This window comes from Marmota monax, unplaced genomic scaffold (genome assembly GCF_021218885.2).
Source record: "Marmota monax isolate L192 unplaced genomic scaffold, Marmota_monax_Labrador192_F-V1.1 WCK01_AAM20220418_F8-fsc00014, whole genome shotgun sequence".
NCBI lineage: Eukaryota > Metazoa > Chordata > Mammalia > Rodentia > Sciuridae > Marmota > Marmota monax.
Window position 1 is genome coordinate 22,943,169 of NW_026695222.1, and position 20,093 is coordinate 22,963,261.

At 47.7% G+C, this 20,093-nt stretch overlaps 1 protein-coding gene across 6 annotated transcripts in view; it reads right to left on the bottom strand.

Annotated features, from left to right (window-relative positions):
• The window catches only part of Ptprt (protein tyrosine phosphatase receptor type T), a 1,068,074-nt gene extending 1,052,720 nt beyond the window's left edge, over positions 1-15,354 (bottom strand). For 4 of the 6 annotated variants that reach the window (XM_058575682.1, XM_058575681.1, XM_058575680.1 and 1 more), the window contains exon 1: positions 15,267-15,350. Coding sequence is in view for 2 of the 6 variants with exons in the window: in XM_058575678.1 (XP_058431661.1) it covers positions 15,267-15,354 (88 nt within the window). In the remaining 4 variants the exon portion in view is untranslated. Of the gene's footprint in view, positions 1-15,266 lie in introns of all 6 variants that reach the window. The other 2 variants (XM_058575678.1, XM_058575677.1) reach the window with 1 other exon arrangement.
• Positions 15,355-20,093: the final 4,739 nt, after the last annotated feature.

Below are 20,093 nucleotides of genomic sequence, written 5' to 3' on the forward strand. Positions count from 1 at the left end.
TCAGACTCATCTGGTAGGGGAATGTTTAAACCCAAATGTCTGGGCCCCACCCCAGAACTTTTGATTCATTGAGTCTGGGGTAGAGTCCAAAATCTACATCTCTCAAATGTTCCCAGGTGACACTGCTGCTGCTGCTTGTCCAGGGACCACTCGTTGAGAACCACTACCATTGAGGAATGCAGCCATTTCAGAAAACAGTGAGGCAGGAAGGAAACAGGACAAACCCCCAATCCTCTTCTCCTGCCCTACAACTTCCTATCAGACGCAGATGCTCCCCTTTGCAAACCAAAGGGCAAATGAGTCAAGGTCGCACCACCTCTGGGAACTCAGAACAGTGCAGAGGAGGAGTCCACCAACACAACTCCCTCCCCCAGCCCCTTTCCAAATTAAAGGATGCCGAAGCCTTCTCTCTGGTCCTCATCTCCAGGTGCCTCAGCATCCCTGGTGGGTTCTCTTAACCTCAACACACACCCCCTTGGATTGTCCCTCTTGAAAGTCTCTCAACACATTGGAGTTGAATTCTGTTTTCTATCAAGAAAGATATACCACCAGGAGGCCCTAGACAGCAGCTCTAGGGGTGATGTCTTCCTGAAACTAAAAAGAACCTTTTCTACTTCTTCCTCAAGTAGCATCTACAAAATGCAGGTCAAATATTGCATCATCTTTTGGCTATGAATCGCCCATGCAATTAGCAGAACCTGCACAGCATACAGGGCAAGACCACTGTGAACAGAGCTCTGTGGCCCTGGAGGAACCACTCACCCTATGTGCCTGGAACATTCCTAGGTTTTCATTAGTCCCTGAAGATCCCACATCCTTGGAAATACCTCCACCCTGGGCAAATCAGGACAACTGGTCTCTCAGCTATGTACTCAAGCTTCCTTGCATTAATGAGGCCTCTGCTGAGATCCTAGCAATAGAGTTACAATCGAGAACAGACACCAGTCACTGAGCACTTTTCAAAAGCCTGGCCCCGTGCTGAGCATGTTATATACATCACCTCACTGATTTCCAACAAACACCCTACAAGCAAGTTACTACTATTAGCCTAATTTCACAGATGATCAAATTGGAGCTCAGAGGACTCAAGGAACTTGTTCAAGGTCATACAGCTTATGAATTAGCCAAGCACTGACTTGAGCCCACAAAGTCTGAGACCAGAGACTGCATTCTTAGGCACCAGGTGATTTCCTTCATGACAGAGGTAGAGCCCACCTCTGCCAGACTTTATTCCTCAAGGAAGACTCAGCCCAAAAGCAAAAGGGCAAATTAGGGACCAAGTCTGAAACCTACAAAGTTGACACTGAGAGGGGACCTACGTGTTCTTTGTTGTGGAGCATCCCCAGAAAAAGCCCAGAGTGATGGTGACTTGTGCCTTTGGAAAATCAGAGGGGACACGATGCAGGCTCAGATGTCTCAGAATAAGAGATCCCTGCAGCAAAATCCATAATATCCAACACCTGATGCCTTTTAAAAATCCAAAGGCATTCTCACCTGGGAGCTTCAGCCTCAACCTCTCATTTGTAAAAGTGGAAAAGTAATCCTGTCTCCAATCCAGAAGGACACTACCTGGGGTTAAAGGGACTCAATAAATGACCAGCCAAAAAATAAACATTTTCCTAAAATGCTATGTGTGCTAAAACCCGGGAGGTCTGAAGACCACCATCTTGGGTCCTGAGATACAGCACCTTCCTCTCCCGAGTCCTCTGAGTAGAATCAGTGGCAGCTGTATCTAGGGGTTTGACCTCTATTCCAAGACAGGTGAGGATTCTCTGCACAGAATTCTCCTCTTATGAGGCCAGGGTGGTTGAGACCCCTTGCAGGAGTGATGGGATTCTTTCCTGCAAAGATGGCTCCCCTGACATACCTCTTCTTGTCCTAAAAATCAGCATCACATGATGGCTAACAACCTGGACTCTGAAATCAGACAGCCACAGTGTGACTGTGGCCAAGGCCTTAAACTTGCAGGAAGTCAGTTCTCTTATCTGATACAGGGGAGTGTGGTGCCTGCCTCGAGGGATCATCATGAGGATTAAATGAAGTCTTAGAATTCTCACGGAAGTTTCTGAAAGAAGAAGGCTTTCCACCCCGGAATTTCAAATAGGACCAAAGTTTTCCCATAAGTTATGACTTCAGCACAACAGGTGCCACAAAGCCAATCAGAGGAAGAGCAGAAAGCAGTGGCTGAGGACACAGATCCCAGCATCGAGTCACTTGGGTTCCAGTCCTGGCTCTGCCACTCACTCTCTTGTGGCCCTGGGCTCCCCCCTTAACCACCTTGTCCTCCAGTTTTGATGATAAGTGTACCCACATCACAAGACTGTTATGGAGACTGGATGAGTGACAATTAGTGAAGCCCCTGAAGAGTGTCCGGCTCCTTCCAAGCACCTGCTTTACATGCATGGTGACAGTGTTCCCTCCTTGGTAGTCACTTCACCTCCAGAATTTATTCCCTGGGTGTTGTGTTTGAATCCTTCACGCTCTACAGACACAGCCTGGTGCACCTGCATTTCTCATAACTTTTTAATCTGGTTCCTATTATCCCTCTATCATCCATCATTTCACCAAATGATTTGACATCTCCTTCTATTTTCCGCTTTTCATTCCAACAGAAGGCAAATGTATGCTTTGGGGGTTTAGAAATCTTCATCCCAGGGGAGCGAAAATCCCTTCTGTCTCAGTCTAATTGGGACTATTCTAATGGAGTGACTGTTGGAAATGAACAATCCTAGAAACAGGCTCTGTGTCATGTCCTGGTCCCAGCTCCTCCTTGTCCCCCAGTTCCACAACTCATCCCTTTTGAAAAAACTAGGGGTGGTATCAAAAAAACAAATTGATCAATTAATTGGGAAAAGTGGATTTTTAACATATTTAACTTTTACCATAGATCTCAAGTGATTTCCTTTTCAAGAAAAATATATGTTAGAGACCTAGAATTCTAGTCCTTAGAAAACACAAAGGTCATCACATCATTTCCCAGATGGGAAAACTGCTCAGGACCAAGGCATCTCTAAACACGGAGAAGATTGCGCAACATTATCCCTCTGCATCATATGTGCCTTTCTGAGGACTCAAGTTGACCCCAGAGCCAGAAACTAGCCCATGGAAGAAACTCTGCTATTTCTTGGGAGGCAATGAAGTGCTGGTCCCGGGAGGTCCCTAGAGAGACAAGTGGATGTAGGAAGAAAACAGAGACTGAGTCTGGCACAAACCCCTCCAAGGACCTGGGGCACACATGCTCAAATGCCTCCCTGTGTCCACAACACAATTCCCTAATTCCCTCCTAACCAGACACAGCAGACCAGACGTCCTAGAATTCCCCAAAGGAATCCTCATTACAAACTATGCATGGAAAACAAAATATAAATTTATTTTGCAAAGATGACTGAAGAAAACAGTGTAAACATTTTTTTTTAAATCCCTATCATTCATACCCAACTAGGAAACTCCAAGGGTGTCACTTTTTTAAGAGAATAATTTAAATGCAGAACTATTACAAACAGAGGCACAATTAACATGTATGTTCCTCCCTATCAAGAATTATCCACTAATTTTGACATTCCTCAAAGTACACTCCCAAATAAAATAAACTATTACCTAGCTAAAACATCCTCTATCCATCATGTTAGTGATTCTTCTAAGTCGCAGACTCCCATCTGCTTCTGTACTGACACAGTCATCCACAATGTGATCATCAGTGTCTATTTGATTGTTACATCCCTAAAATCAGCTCTATTTTCTTCCCACAGGAGAGGATATGGCCTTGAAGAGGCCGAGTCTGGTTCATAAACCAGAAGAGACTGATATTTGGATAAATTCCTTTAAAAGATGTTCAGATTACTGGCAGATTGTCATCCAAGATGGTGACACACAAGGGCAGTGGCATAGCAAAAATTGGGATGTGACTGTGAACAAGCAGGATTAGGCCAGTGTGGATCATAGTTTCATCAACTACGCTCACCATCAGTGAGCCAAGAGGCCAGAAAAGGCCAAGCCCAAATAGACTCTGTCTACATTGGCCTGTGTGGGTCACCTGCTTCTATGACATCCTGCATTTTTTTAGTTAAATAAATCAAGAACTTATAGCAGTTTGGGAGTATCTACAAGGTCTCTGCTAAATATTCAGTAACCCATCCAAAATTATGCTATTGGTATCAGAAGTGGGATAGACACAAACAGCCTACCAAACCAGACAGATTTTGGACAAGGACCAAAATGCCAAAGTAGAAAACAATGAGTTGAACCTTCCTAAAATATAAGCATTTTTGGAGCAGGAGCTGAATCTAGTGAGATTTATCCAGTGTTCCTCTTCCTCGAACCACCAGGACCTAACATAAGATAAAAGTTGTCCTAGCCAATGGCTATAAGCCAAGGCAAAATTCCTGGAATAGTCTAGTAAGGTAAAACAAGGAATAAGACTAAGGATCTCCAAAAAAAAAGCTAAAACCTAAAAGGTAGAAATGACTGAGATCTGAGTCAAAAATCTATGGATCACAAAAGAATCCTCCGTGATCAACACTGGAAAAGGTTATCTGGAATAAGGGAGGTACCAAGGACCCCCAGAGCTCCAGAGGTGGTCAGCAACTTTTCAAGGACAAATGATAGCTGCTGAGATTTTGAAGGTGAGAGGAAACAGGATCCCAACTGAGAAATACTTCAAGGCTCACTAGGCCAATTCTCTCAGAAGCAGTAGCAAAATAGACTCTACACAGGGAAATGTGGATGCACACTACATGTGTTACATGTGGGAAAGTGGTACAGAGAAGTGAGAAAGCCAAGTCCATCGCCTTCACTTTAAAAGTGACCAATGAGACTTGTCCCAAGCTACAGTTTTAAATGAAGAAATTCTGTTATAAAATATGTATACACTTTTTATAGGTAGCAGTGACCTTGGAACTCTGAAATTTGCTCAAATTAATTGCATTTCTCCACCAAAAACAGTGTTGAGAGGATCAAGTCCCAGAAATACTACTTTGGTACTTGAAGCCCTCTGAGTGAAATATTTAAAGGACTCACTTTAACTGGAAAACTGAAATTGATAAGCACACACTCACCCCTCACCGCACCCTCCCCCTAAAACACAATACTTCTTAAACTTCTGTTTAGACGCAAGGTGGGTGCAGTACCTAGATTTAGTTAAGGGGTTTGCATATGGAAGTGGAGTGTCTTAATAGTTAAAAACTAGACGTTTCCTCTCTTTCAGTAGGTTCCACAGTTCCTTAGTAAACCTAATTAAAATGGCCTCAAGACAATGCAACCTAAGCATTAGAGAGCTGGCCTCTGCTTTGTTCCAGACAATTTTGTTTAGGGGAAGATAACCATCCTGAACTAGAGCCAGCTGAGATACAGGGAAGAGCTGGCGAGATGCCCAGGTTCTTTAGGGCTAGAAGCTTTGGGAAAATAACTGATCATTCCTCCCATCCCCATCCCTGATTTGAGACTGTGTAGAATCTTGGCTTAAAAGTCTCCATTTAAAAGTCTTAAAAGTCTGTAAACTGGAAAACCACCCCCCCCACCACACACACACACATACCCACACACACACACACACACACACCAATATACCCATTTCCTATAATAAAAGGTGAAAAAACAATGCAAAATTAGAAGAGATGATAAATGGAAATTGTTAACTAGAGGAAACATTTTAGTGGAGAATAAAAAAGAAAAAGCAAAGATTAACAGTTAAGACATCCAGGAGCTCTGGAACTAAAAATAAGAGAAGGACCAGGCACAGAAAAGGCTTTGAACTCAAAATTGGTACAGCAGAGCAGAGCAAGGTCCTTGACCCAGGCCTGTTACGTACCACTGTGCAAGTTGCACACAACCACATGCAACAACCCCGACCTAGACACCTAGAAACATTACGCCCCCACCTTCCTCATACCAGAAAGGGTACCTTGCACCCAACAGTCAGATTTATCAGGGCCTGGGTGGGGACAGTTAATAAACAAGAAACTTCTCTAAACGCCAAGCCTCTTGAAGAGAAAGTGTTTGCCCTTCTGCAAGGATCATGGAGACACACTCAGTATGTTCTGGAGTACTTCTTCCCCAAGGTCACCTTGTGGAAATGGCTCCTCAGGTCCTGGGGTTGGGACCATCATAAAGATGTGATTTTCCTGCTTAAATTCAGGCACTGCCTAGTCAATAATGAGGGGACCTCTGACACCATCCCCCACCACACAGATGGTGAATCTGGGAAAACCGGGAAATTCCTGGAGAAGGAACCTTCCAGAAAGTCCAAGGTCAGGCCCGCCCATCTGGATTTTAACAAAGCATCTTTCCTAGAGGACCTTTTAGGGTTCCAAGCACAGTTACCCTAACAACATGCTGCGACTGTGATTCCTGGGGATGATGGCACCCCTGTGGTCACCCCCAGGGTTCCACGGGACAGGCTTTGATCTCTAGGATAATCTGCATGTGTACACTAAGCCTTCCAGCTGCCATAACTCACTGAATCCTCTATGTCAGTTTGTGTGTGGTGTGACCATAGGGAAAAAATGAGAAATGAGTCAGAAAGGTTGAACACAAGTGCTAATTTTAAAACTCGGGATATCTAAATGTAACAAAATACTCATTTTTAGTGAGATTAAATAATGCCCCTCATCTATAGCTGCTTTTTAGAAACTGATTCTTATGGAATCTAGACACTAGGGTAAAAATTTTCATTCTTACAAAAACACCATAGTACTTCAACTTGGGGGAGGGTCCAAGTTTTAAAAATTATCTAATGGTCTTCATATTAATTTACATTTACTTTGATAAAGTCTTCTAATCAACTTTCTTTTAAAAAACTGCGTTAAATCAATTCTGAGACAATAAGTCTCTCTACTCAAAGATCCCTTCAAACAAGATTCACATCAAGCTGCCATTGGTATGTATACTCCCCACAAATGAAAAGAATTAAAAGATTCCAATACACTCGGAAGGTTATATTTGTATTTCTCCTCCATCTGACCCTCTGAAATGGTTCTGAAATGAAGTCTGGAACCCATACCTGTGATGGTTAATTATGTGACTCAACCTGATGGACTCAGGGATGCTTAGATTGATGGCAAAACTTCACTTCACCTGCACTGGTAAACCGAGTACAGAAGATGGCCCTCCCTGGTGTGAGTGGACATCATCCAGTCCACAGAGGCCTGAAAAGAACTCTGCCTGAGCTGGGCCACCCCTCATCTCCTGCCCCGAGGTATCCCTGCTTCAGTTCTTAGACTCTCTGATAGACCAGGACTTACACCAACAGCTGCCCCCCCCCCAACTCTAAGACTTACACCATCGACCTTCCCAAGGCCTCCGCTGGCAGACAGCAGATCAGACAGCTGGCACTGGTCAGTCTCCAGAACTGTGTGAGTCAATACCTACAATAAACCTACATTATATATCCTATTATGGATCCCACACGTATCCTATTATACATCCTATGATACATTCTGTTGGTTCCGTTTCTTTGGAGAACCCTAATATGGCTCCATTATGTGATCCCCTCCCCCAGAGTGTGGGCTGGACTTGCTTCTGACAAACAGCACAGCAAAAGTAGTGGATGTCACTTCCAAAAGTAGGTTACAAAAGACTGTAGCCCCCACCTCATCTCAGTCTCCTGCCCCTTCCCTCTACAGAGCCAGGGACTACGCGATGAGCTGCCCCACGGAGGGGCCCACATGGCAAAGAACGGAGGGCAACCTCTGGCCAGCAGCTAGTGAGAACGTGCCCTCAAGCAAGAGCCCAAGAGTAACCAAATCCTGCCAGCAACCGCATGGCAAGCTGGGAAATAGATCCTCCCCTTTCCCCTGGGTGGACGGCAGCCCCCCACCCAGACACTTTGACCACAGACTGAAAGAGTCTCAAGAGCCAGAAAACCCAGCAGTGCCACACCAGATTCCTGAAGTGGTGAGATAATAAAGCCAACTTTGAGGGAGTTACTTGCTGCACCGCAATAGAAAGTTAGTACTGTCCTGTGTAATGAAACTCAGGGTTATTTTTTTCTTTTCCAAAAGTTGGTACCAAGGTGGACCCATCACTGGACCTGTACACTTGGAAGCCGATCCCAAGATGCTCCAGGAAAAAGGAAATTCTAACATCAACCTCAAGACTATACTAACTTAAGTACAGAGTATGACAACGTTGACAAAATTATTTTTTAAATATTAAGTTCTCACATTCAAACCGACTTTAGAAAATCGGGGAGATAAATGATCATAAATGCATGCTCTTCAAAATGTCTTCCTTTTCTATCCCTGCCACCGCCAGCAATCCCTGTTTTGCCCAGTTCTAGGCCAGGGATCAAAAGAAAACACCTCAAATGTACACTCTACATCCTGATGTCCCCAGAACTCTTTAAAAATAAAAACTGACTATATATTTGGGTCAAAAACAAAAACCGAGAAGGGAGCCTGAAGATCCAGCCTGTTGTCATAGAAAAATATTCTCTCCAAGATGTCTGGCAGAGGTGTCTAGACCTAGTTTGGAGGAGCTCCCATTGGCCAAACTGTGATAATTTGGGCAGGAAAAAAAAAACAACAACATAATTATAGTCAATTAGAGGAAGTCGAGACCATTCAAGGCCACAGATACATAATGGTGGTTCAACATTAAGCACTTTATAAAAACAAAAATCTTGCTTTGTTGATATGAATCCATTCATTCATTCTCAGCAACAGAGATCAGGGCACGAGCCCTTCAGGATGAATGGAATGATAACCTCTCACTCTGAGTAACAGGAAGATGGGCAGAAATGGGCTATGATCTCATGACAGATTTTAGGAAGACTTAGGACAGAAGTAGAGTAAGGCCATATCAAGGGTGGGCGGAAATAAAACAAGCAGCCAAGGGTGCTCAGGGACATGTGGGCGGCATCCTCCTGGGGGTGAGGGAGAGCTTCCTGCTGCTCAGAAAGGTCAAGGCTTGCAAACTCCTTCTAAGAGCAGTACACACTGTCAGCGCTTTGCTCTGGCCCAGGGTCGAAGGAAGCCCCCACAAAACCTGGGTGCAGCTGCTTGCTTCCCTCCAACAGCTGTTCACCTTGGAACCCAAGAGGCCAAAAAATGTTCGGTCAGCTCCTGACGGGACATCTTCCGCTTAATGACGAAGGACACAAACTCGTGGTCTATCCTCTTCCCCGCACCAATCCAGACCCTACCAAAACAGGACGGGAGCAAAGTATGCCTATCTTCATTTTTAATAGACACCGCCAAGTTAGCACTCAAAAAGCTGTTTCCATTTTCACTACTCAACGGTGAACAAAGCCACCTAATTGCTCAGATCCTTGCCAAAATTTGATAGTCCTAAATTTTTAAATTTTTGCCAAATTGATGGGCAGGAGAGAGGGGAATGCAAGTTTATAGATTTAATTCACAGTCTAAAGACACTTTTTTTTAAAAAAAAGCAGGCAATTTGCCTTGCAAGTAGCAAATACAACAAACTATTTTAGAAGCTGACAAGAGATAAGGTTTTCATGGTGCCATCTCCTGAGTGCCCATTTTTGTGCCAGGGACCAAGCTCAACAACTCACAGGAATCTTCTCCAGCTCCAGTAGCACCAAGCTGCTATTATTCCTGCCCCGCAGATGCAGAAACAGAGGTTCAGAACAGTGACTCGAACTATCAACTCTCACAAGTACGTCGGGGAGTTGAGATTTATACTTCAGTCTACACAAAGGTCCACACTCAAATACAAATTTAGCAGCTTTATGCTATAAAGTCTCATTGGTTGTCAATGTATCATTCTGTGATTTTCAGTAAATCTATCATGACACAACCATCATCACCTTCCAGTTCTCAAGTCTTTCCATCATACCCAAAATGTTCTCTCATGTCCACTTGCTGGAAACCCATGCCACCATGCACAGCCCTGGGCGACCACATCTCTGCTCTTGGTCTCTACAGATCTGCCTTTTCTGAGCAGCTCATGTAATGAGAAGTCTTTTGCATGTGCCTTCTTTCACGTAGCACAGTGTTTCTGAGTTTATGCAGGCTGTTGCATGCGTCCGTCATTCATTCCTTTCCACTACAAGTAGCATCCTCCTGGATGCATTCACCAGTTGATGGACTTCTGGATGCATTTTTTGGCTTTGGGCTACTATGGATAATGCTGCTATGAACATTCATGTTCGTGTCTTTCTGTGGACATATGTTTTCCTTTCTGTCGAGCAGATTCCAAGAAGCAGGACTGCTGCAGCCTATGGGAAGTGTATGTTTTTCAAGAAACTGCCAAACTGCTTACCAAAGCGGCTTCATCATTCTCCATTCCCTCCAGCATCTGATAAAAATTTTAAGCTGAATATTCAAGAAATGTGAAAGCTTTGGGTTCCACTCAGGCACAGGGGACGTGTACATCAGTCATGTGTATTAGATGCCCGAGTCCAGTGCAGGGCGGGGCGGGGGGAGGGGTAAGCCTGTAACTCTGAAGACCCCTTCAATTCATTAGTGATTCATGCCACTCCATGTATGCATTTAGGATGGCCGACTGAAACAGCACTGACATTTGGGGGTAAAAGAGGCCCTAATGACCACCATTTCTCAATGGGTGCTTCATCCTTCCACCACTCTGTTTTATTAATACTCATTTTTCCTTGTTTATCAAGCAGGTCCATTGGGGTCTTTGTCTAGAAGCCTCGCTGGGACCTTCTGTATCTTCTTTAGAACCTGCAGCTCTCATCCACAGATAACAAATGGCATTCTCATGCCCATTTCACCCTCTCACAGGCAAACATGTCCAGTAAGACCATTCAGATGCTGAATCCCTGACCCCAGCCAGTCACCCTGGCTCACTGGACACATTGCTATTGATCAACACTTGTCCCTTTGGCTGCATCTGACTGTTAGTAATCCATTAAAAAAAATCTGTGGCTTTCTTCCTCTCCAAACCAATTTGAATCCATTTTATAAGATGTCATGAGACACTCCAACTGCTTTCTAATATCTCCATGATATTGGCTCCTAGACCCAATTCTGTAATATGTTTGCAAATGCTGTTATGCTTGTCAAACGTGGTTTGTTTTCAAGAACCTCATAGATTTTTTATTGGTTTACTTGCTACAGCCCACTATATGTCTTTACCAAGTGTACAACACATCCTTCCTCCAGGTACCAGAACATCAGGCACTTGATTTGTAGGTACAGTAAGAGAAGGCAATGGGCCTGGCACAGAACCTGAAAGCAAGAAAGAATGTGTGCAGGAGGGTGGCAGGAAAGCAAACAGGACATACCCAAGTGCTGTCGTGTTATGACGCATAACCAGTTGTGTTTTTAAAAAAAAAAAAAGTCCTAATCAAAAGTTAACAAGAGCAAAATGGACCAAAATATATTGTCATATTGGGCTGGGGTTGTGGCTCGGTGGTAAAACACTTGCCTAGCATGCATGTGGCACTGGGTTTGATCCCAAGCACCACATAAAAAATTAAAAATAAAAATAAAAAAATATATGTTGTCATATTGTGTGCATGTATGAGACGACAACAAATCCCACTATTCTGAATAGGTACAGGGCACCAATAAGAAATATTTTTAAAAAAATTTAAATTCTTAAAACTAAGCATTGTCTATCTAAACCCCTGAATGGTCAAACTTACTCATCTGTTGGAAATTTTCAATGGAAATTTCTCTAAAAGCAATTACAGAGAATCAAGCCCCCCAAAAGGAGAAAAACTAAAAATCACCAGCAAAATCCAGCCACCCTGTTGTCAATTCCTAGTTGAGCTTAACACTGATGGTCCCGGCCCATGTACATGTACCAATGCCAAGGCCAGTGACAGACAAGGTTCCCCTCTGGTACAAAGAGCCTACTCGGCACCAGACAGTCTTCTATCCTCTCTGTGCACATCATCTTAGTCAGTCTCCACAGAAGCCAGTGAGGCAACTCTAATTATCCTCACTTTACAGATGAGAAGCTGGGGACCCGAGAAGATAAATGGCTTGCCGAAACTGGCACGGTTAGTAAGAGGCAGAAGCAGGATTGAAACCAAGGGCTTCAGACTCCAAAGCTCTTTTCTCTAAACCCCACTGCCTCTAAGCTAAATTCCCCCATCCCGGTCGCCCTGAGACTCCACTATCTCTTCATCATCATCAATAAATATTTATCAAGGACCACTGCCAACGCAGCCTCGCTCTAGTTTCCACAGCAACACACTGTCAGAGAGTCATGGGAGTATCCCGTGCTTGAAAGAATGATGCTGTAATGTCCTCTGATCATGGCTCTGAAAGGTGACAGTTACACTACTACAGGCGACTCCATCTCAGCTGGCAGCCTGGAGGCTGCAGGAGCTGTAGTGAGGACAAGCAAGCAGGAATTAAAGTAGAGGAGAAAGATAATGGGTGGTAACGCAAGAAGATGCTCTGCATCACTGTGTCTGTGACTGTTGCGGGAACAGAGTCCAAGCCAGGACTGCGCATTAATTGTTCTTCTATTAGGAAACAAATCAAGCAATCCAGAAGAGAAAGTAAAATTTGACTGTACTGCTAACGGTTCCCCAGAGGTATCCGCCAGTGATTATCCAGTTAAATGGCTACACTGCTAACAACTGCAACCTCAGTCGGTCCCCTTTAAGATCCGGGTATGTCTTCAATATACAGATTCTGAAACCCACTAGTAAATGGACTAATTATCCCCTTATCTGTTTATTTAACTGCCTCCCCCTTCCCTCACTCCAAATCATGTTTTGCCACACTGTTAACACGCTGTTTTTAAATGTTTCTGTTTGTTTGTTTGTTTGGGGCTTTTTGTTTTGTTTTGTTTTGTTTTATCATTCCTTACAAAAATTGCCGTGGCTCATGAAACACATGTTAGAGTAAAAAAGGAAATTGCCTTTTGATGACAAGCTTCTGCTTCTGACTTTTGGATACCGTGACCAACATGTTACAGCGAAACCTATCATCCCAACTATGTCTTGGATGTAAGCTTACAAATTGAAATTGCTTTTGAGACTGGGACTCTTCAGATCAAAGCAATATGGAAAACACATCACTGAGTTTTAAAATGCATTATTTACCCAGACTTGCCAAAAGTTTCAAATAAGATACTTTAAAGGAAATCAACCTATTCATCATATTTGTGGTAGATTTGGATTCCAACAAGACTGGGTCCATTTTTTAAAAAGTCAACATTTCTGTAGCTACAAAAACAGACGTTTATCCAGAAACCTGGGAAAAAATCTAATTTAAGAGATTTAGTTAGCATTAAAAACCAAAAAGGAGAATATAGATATACACAGAAAATCCCCATTTCTACAAATGAATAAGGTTTACAATGCACCAAATCCCCAACGAAAGCTAATCCCGCTCCTTTAAGGAGCCCCGGGAACAAATGCAGGCGCTTGCTAAATATACAGTAGGTTTGCAGAAGGCGGCCAGCTCAGGTAACCCAAAAGAAACATATGGCGCCTTAACAGTAGATTTCTTCCCAAACTGTACTTCACAATTGCTTTTCTTCCCCATGTGTTCCGAAGAGCAAACAAAGAAAAGGTGCTTGCTCCTCACACTTCTCTAAATGTTTTAACAAAAGGCTGCTGAATAAACACATTACTCATTTAAAAATTGAAAAGAAGTTCTATTCCTGAGATGAAAGCACCTAGATTTGCATTTTAACAGTTGTGGGCGAGCACCACCTGGCGGTAGCATCCGGAACACTCGTGCGTTCAGCCCCTGGACAGCTTCCTGAGCCCGCACGGATTTTAGAGCTGGCGACCCAAGAACTATGAGACCCGTGGTGGAATACGCTTGATTCTGGTTTTGCCGCGGGACCGTAACTAATACTGATGTGTGATTGGCCAGCCAAGCCTTGGAGGACAGAAAAATCTGAGTCACGAAACATACCCAGGTCCTCGGGACTGCCCCAGCATCCTCCTTCCCTAACCTCCCTTAGTATACTTAACACAGATCCCAAAATGAGAAAACCAGGGACTGTGCACCATCTTTGGAATGGTGTTGGGGCTGTCTCTCTCCTCTCCCTTGCTAATCCAGCCTTTCAGCTTCACACACAAGGAGCGTCTTCCTCGCCCTGCTTCCCAGCCACGGAAATAGGCTGCCCCTTCACAGAAGTCTGATGTTCAGTTTCCATTTTAGAATCAAGAGAAGGAGACCAACGCATTTCCAGTGGAATGTCACTACAGTAGTTCTTAACCTCAAAAGCAGCCTGTTTAAAGACGTTACACTTCCCTCAGGTTCATCTTTACCCCCCACCCCTCCCCATAATACACATAATGCACAGCTGTTGCTTAGCATTCCAAAAGAATCTCTTCCTAGGTCCTGCTTGATTAGCTCCACCGGCCCCTGTGGTCCCAGCAACCTCAGCTGAGCATGGTCACACCAAAGCCAAAGGGTGCTAAGAAACTTCAAGGTGATTTCTGAACTTGGTATACCTGCATCACCTCCTCCCATCTCTCCTACCCTCCGCTGCCTGCTCTTCAGGGACTGTGGATGGAAGCTGACTGCAGTGGGATTTGGTGATGGGTAAGACCCCATCCGTGTTAGTCTCTTTGCATATGTCAACTTAGCCTTAGGAGCACAGCAGCGCAAACTCCCACACTGGGGAACTACTTCTCCCCTACCTCCTAGGGACTGAACCCAAATATGAACTTTTCAGGAGCAGACAAGTTCACAGGTTAAAGCCACTCCACCTGAAGGGCCTTAACAGGGGGTGCCCATTACTCCGGATAAAAGGCACGGGGTAAGGTGGAGGTACTGTTGTTTCAGTCATGAATGCAAACACTCCCATGGGTACCTCGAGTGGCTTGCTTGGGGACAAGCTAAGGAGTGCCGCATGTTTTGAAAAAGACTGGGGCTTACTGTGTGTCTCTGAGGAGAAAAGAAAAGCCACCGCCCTGGCAGCCTCGGCCTGCTAGGGACCTGTCCTCCCCAGTTAAAGCGCGCACTGCCCAACGACCTGCCAGGGAGAGAATGTTCTCCCCGGGGCGCCAATGCCGCTTCTCATCTCGCCGCGGCCCCAAACACTCGAGTGACAGATTCCGACAAGTGGGAGGCAGCAAGTGGAAATATTCGCAACAACCGCGGAAAGTTACTCCAGCCCCGGGGGCCGGCAGGAAAGTAAAGCGAGGAACTTGGCGAAACGCGGGCTGCCTGGGGACGCGCGGGGCCGAGCACGCTGTTCAGGACGCTCCTGCACACCGCGGCCCGCGTCTCGCAGCTGGGACCCGAGCTCGGGCCACTGGGCCCTGCGTCCTCGGAGAGATCGCAGAACTTTCTCAACCGAAGGCCCGCGGCGGGGGCCCGGGCGCATCCGGAAGGAGAGGGGAGCCGGGCGGGCGCACTCACCTGCGGCGCTCTGCGCCCGGGCGCCGGGCAGCGGCGGCAGCTGCAGCCGCAGGAGCAGGCTGAGGGCGAGCGCGGCGAGGCTCGCCATCCGGGCGGCGGCGGGCGGCTCAGCCCCTTCCCGCGGGGGCCGGGGCCGGGACTGGGGCGGGCGCGGGGCGGCCCCGCATCGCCGGCGCGGCCGCAGGCTGTGCGCGCCGCTGGGCGCCCCAGCTGGCTGTAATCGGGATCCGGGAGCCGGCGCCGCTGCGCTCCGAGCCGAGGCGCGGCGCGAACTGAGGCGGGAGGCTGGGCGGGGGCGGGACGCGGGGGCCGGGGGGCGGTGTCCCCCGAGTCCTAACGCCGCCGTCGCCTCCCGCCCGCCTGGGCGCTCCGCCTCGGCCGCGCACACACCCTCGCGCGCACGCCCGCGCCTGGCACACGCCCGCGGCAGGCACACGCGGGCTCCCCCACGCACTCTCTCCGGGCTGGCCGGCTCCGGGCGGCTCGCACAGTCACGCGCGTACGCGCCTCACTCTCGCACCCACACGACCGGCAGGGTCCTCGCCTCTTCGGCCCGCGCCTCGCCACGCAGCCAAGCATCGTCTGTCCTGCGGGGGCGCAGGTACGGGGGCGGCGGGGGGAGGGAGAGAGCAAGCAGCGGTTTGAACTCGGGTTGGGGAACTGGTGAATGGGGGGCAATGGGGAGGGAAGGGAGACTGGGAGCAGCCTCTCAATTCTCGATGAGCGGCCAGGTGACGTGCGTGGTTGTGGGGGCGTTCTGCCCAAAGCTGCTGGGGCCGGCTGCCGCTGGGGAGGGTCTGGGGCACACCCTGAGATGAGAATTTCATCTAAGATTGTTTCTCCCCCACCACCACCCTACCCCCTCCTGGGTCGCATCACTAACCCTGACCTCACTGCAATCCCGCCCCCTCCACCACCACCTCGTCAGCCGCCCAGCCTCCCCACGTCACCCTTGTTCACCCCGCATCTCTCTCTCTCGTCCCCACCCGAGGCGGGGATGGGGGAGTAGACAGGGCATGAGGCATCTCTCTCTCTCTCTCTCTCTCTCTCTGGCCGCCTTCCCCCTCCCTTTCTTAAGAGACTGAACCGCTAGCTCTTTTTTCTTTTTCTTCTGGATCTGAACAAAGACCTGGTTGGAACTGAAAGCCTCAAACCTTAGCTCAGAGTCTCCGTTGACACCCCTCCACCAGTCCCAGGCATAGCTGATCCCAGGGGCTGACCAAGGCAGTTTCTCTGATGTTCTGGGGCAAGGATCCCATGGAGGAGACTGGGTGCCACGGGGTCTTGGATTTGAGCCTGGAATGTAAAAGAAGGGATAGGGACACCCGGAAATGCTCAAGGGATTCCCACTTGGTGAATACTTTTGTCACCTGGCCAAAGCTCCTTCTTTTCAATGGCAGCACCTCCTCCCATCTTTGTTGGGGTCTCAAAGATTGGACTGGGTGGACTGTGGGGAGTCTCGTGAAAGGCATGGCCAGGGTTTGCAGAAGTGGGGTACCTGGGCTCTGGGCTGGAGTTGCTATGGCCCATAGGGCCTCTCTCATACCCCAGTTCCCACTAGATGATATGGAACCAGAAGTCCAGTTGCTTCCCCACCCGACACTGGTAACCCCAGGTAAATTCTCCCAAGCATCGGCTGTCTTCTCTGGACTTCCCCACCACCACAACTCCCACTTTCAAAAAGAGAAGTGCTTCTAGCCTGTTGGACTAGCCAGTACCTCCCACAATTGCCTGGGCAAAGAACTCCCTGACCCTGTCCCCAGTCCCGCTTCCCAGCCTCCTGCTCCTGGAAACTGGAATACTACAGTTCGGTGGGGGAAGCCTAAGAGTTGGACCTTTTACATGCTGCCTTGGAGGTTCTCCATAATTTTGCAAATATTGATGGTGCACTTAACTAGGTGCCAGCTTCTGTGCTATTCTCCAGGGCTCCAGGGACATGGTGGTGATTGGCCCTTGGAGACAAATGGAATGGGAAGATGCCTTCTGCTCAGAGCTATGCTGCCAGATCTTTGCTCCATTAAACCTCCCCCAGGCCCTACCTTGGGCAGTTGTTAGATAGCCTCTGAGAAAAGGCCTGACCCCAGCCAGGAACCTGCAGTCCCAGGCATAGCTGATCCCAGGGCTGACCCAGGCAGAAAAGCCACTAAGGAGCTTGGTGTTGCTGTTGTAACTTGTCCCAGCTCCTAGGGCTCCTGCCAGTTCATTCCCTCTCTGACTTTCTGGAAAAGTATAAAATAGCAGTCCTCACAGCATCTCCCCAGCACATGCCCTCCCCACCCTCCTACGCCCACACGCCAGGGATGCTGTATCACTGCCAGGGAAGGTTCCAGATCTGAATAGGATCCATAGCCCTGAGAAAAGTCCATTTTAGTGGTGACCAAGTTGGTAAAGCAGGACCTGGTGGGGCACCTGGCCTTACCTATCCAGGTACGTGGTCATGAACCGTTACCTTCATGCTTTCTGTTTCCCTCCCCTCCCTGTTCCTCAGGAGTGTGGGTTCCCACCTGCTGCTGGCAGGGCTCTGGCATCCAGCCTCACCGCCATGCTTTTACACCTGCCATCCCTCTACCTGGAAGGCCCGTCCTGCATCCTTTCCCTGGTAAACTCAGGGTCCTTAAGGATACTTTTTGAAACTTTGGCCAGCAGCCCCTTCCTGCCCATTGTGTGTTGCCAAGGCCCCTGCACTGGCCACTGTGGGTTGTCATCTCTTCATTGGTCTGTTCTACAGAACCGAGTTCCCAAAGGGCACCTGGGCATCTCACTTAGGGCTTCGAGGCAAAGAGGTTTGGGGGATGAAGCGGGAGAGAGGGCTGGCACAAGGCCAGGGACTCCTCAAGCACAGCTGCTCTGATGGCTTCTCAAGGGAGGGGAGTCACAGAGATCCAACAGCATCTCACACCCTCCTGCGCAAGCATCCCAGGTGCTCTTCTGCCCTCCTGAGCCCAGGGAGCTGCACCATGACTTCATCTTGGCCTCTGGCTCAGGGCTGGGCTCAGCACCAATGCTTAAGGAAGGGCTTGGGGCCCTGGAATGGCTTTGGGATGGCTGGAGAGGTGGCATGGCACTCCTCCCACATCCTCTTCCAGTAGGCCTCTTGTCCTCTTATCAACACCACCTGGGAATATACTGCCCTTAACCCCATGGGACATTTGGCAGGACCTCTCTGGGGCTCAGTTTCCCTGTCTGCATCTTTGGCTTCCCTCTCAGTTCTGGGAAGCAAGACAGGAGTGAGATTTAGCTGTGGATCTCTTTATCCAAGCAATTTTGAAGCCCAAAATACAGGGTGTCCTCTCAGGTGTGATGCCAGTCGGCCTATCATGTGCCAGGGCTGTGGGTTTGCAGCTGCAACAAAAGATGGGGCCATTGCCCTCATGGAGCTTACAGTCTGGTGGGGAGACTGGACAAAGAGAAGCGGGTAGAGGATATAGCGCTGGCCTCCGTCTCCCTGCCCCACCTGCCCCACCTGCCCCACTGCTGGTCAGCCCTCCAGTGGGGAGTGGAGCACCAGGGGAAGACCCAGGTGGCTCACTTAACCCTGGGGAAAGGCTGATGACATGGCTGTTGTTTGATCTCCATCTCATACAAGAAGAGACTGAGACCCAAGGAAGACAGGCCTGTGTAGGGAGCTGACAAGGGCCACTTCACATGCCACAGGGTGGCTGCTCCATTGGAGCCTTCTGTCTTCCTGCTGAGGCACAGATAACCACAAGCCACTTAAAATTTAGCATTTCAGCCCTTAGTCGCTCGAACCATATTTTAATTACTTAGTGTCCCCATGTAGTCAGTGGCCGCCATATCAGACAGCACAACTATGGAACGTTTCCATCATCACAGAAAACTGGTAATGGTACTCTAGAGCAAAGGTCAGTAAGCTTTTGCGCCTCATCTGGCCCACACCTACCTTATAAAGTCGTATGTACTGAACAAGCACATTATTTTGCATATTGCTTTTTTCAGAAAGTTCCGTTAGGGCTGCTCAAAGGCAGGGGTCAGCAAACTACAGCCTATGCACCAAATCTGGTCCACTACCTATTTTTATAAATAAGGGTCTTTTTATAATACAACCTATTTATTGACATATTGCCTATTGGGGCTGCTCTCTGAACTACAGACATCATCTGGCCTATAAATCTGGCTGAAAAATGTACTGCCTTGCCCTTTACAGAAAATGTTTACTGATCCCTCCTCTACAGAAAGTCTCAGAGCACAATCTGACAATCATTGATCTAAAACTGATTCTCAAAGGGTGGTCCCTGGACCAGGAGTATCAGCATCACCTGGGAATACAAGTTCTCAGGCCCCAATCCCATCCTGGTGAATCAGAAATGCTGGAGTTGGGACCCAGGAATCTGTCTTAGCCAGCCTGGTATCCAAGTGATCCTTATGCATGGAAAACCCCTGTTCTAAGACACCCAGGATGTGCCAACAAGTGACTGGCACAGGAAGAGTGTTAATGGGCTCCCCTGGGTAACAAGAGTTTGAAAGAAATGTCAGGAGAGTGATAACCCATCCACTGCCTAATCCCTTTGCAGCAAAGCCTTGACAGGGCTTCCACAGAGGCTGTGCCCTGGCAGAGAGCTACCCGCGATGCCCAGGCTCCGCGCCCCCCCACCACCTGCCGCCTGTGTGCCCCGCCCTCCGCCGCGTTGTTAGCACATTGAAGCAGCCACTGCGCATAAATTCATGGACCAGCTGTCTCTTTTAATCTGGTCGCAAGATGAAACCATTAATAGATGTCAGACACATTGGCAATGATCTCTTCATTAATAATTTCCTCCTTTCTGAGGAAAAAAAAAATTAGTAACAAGCAACCATCAATAATTCAGA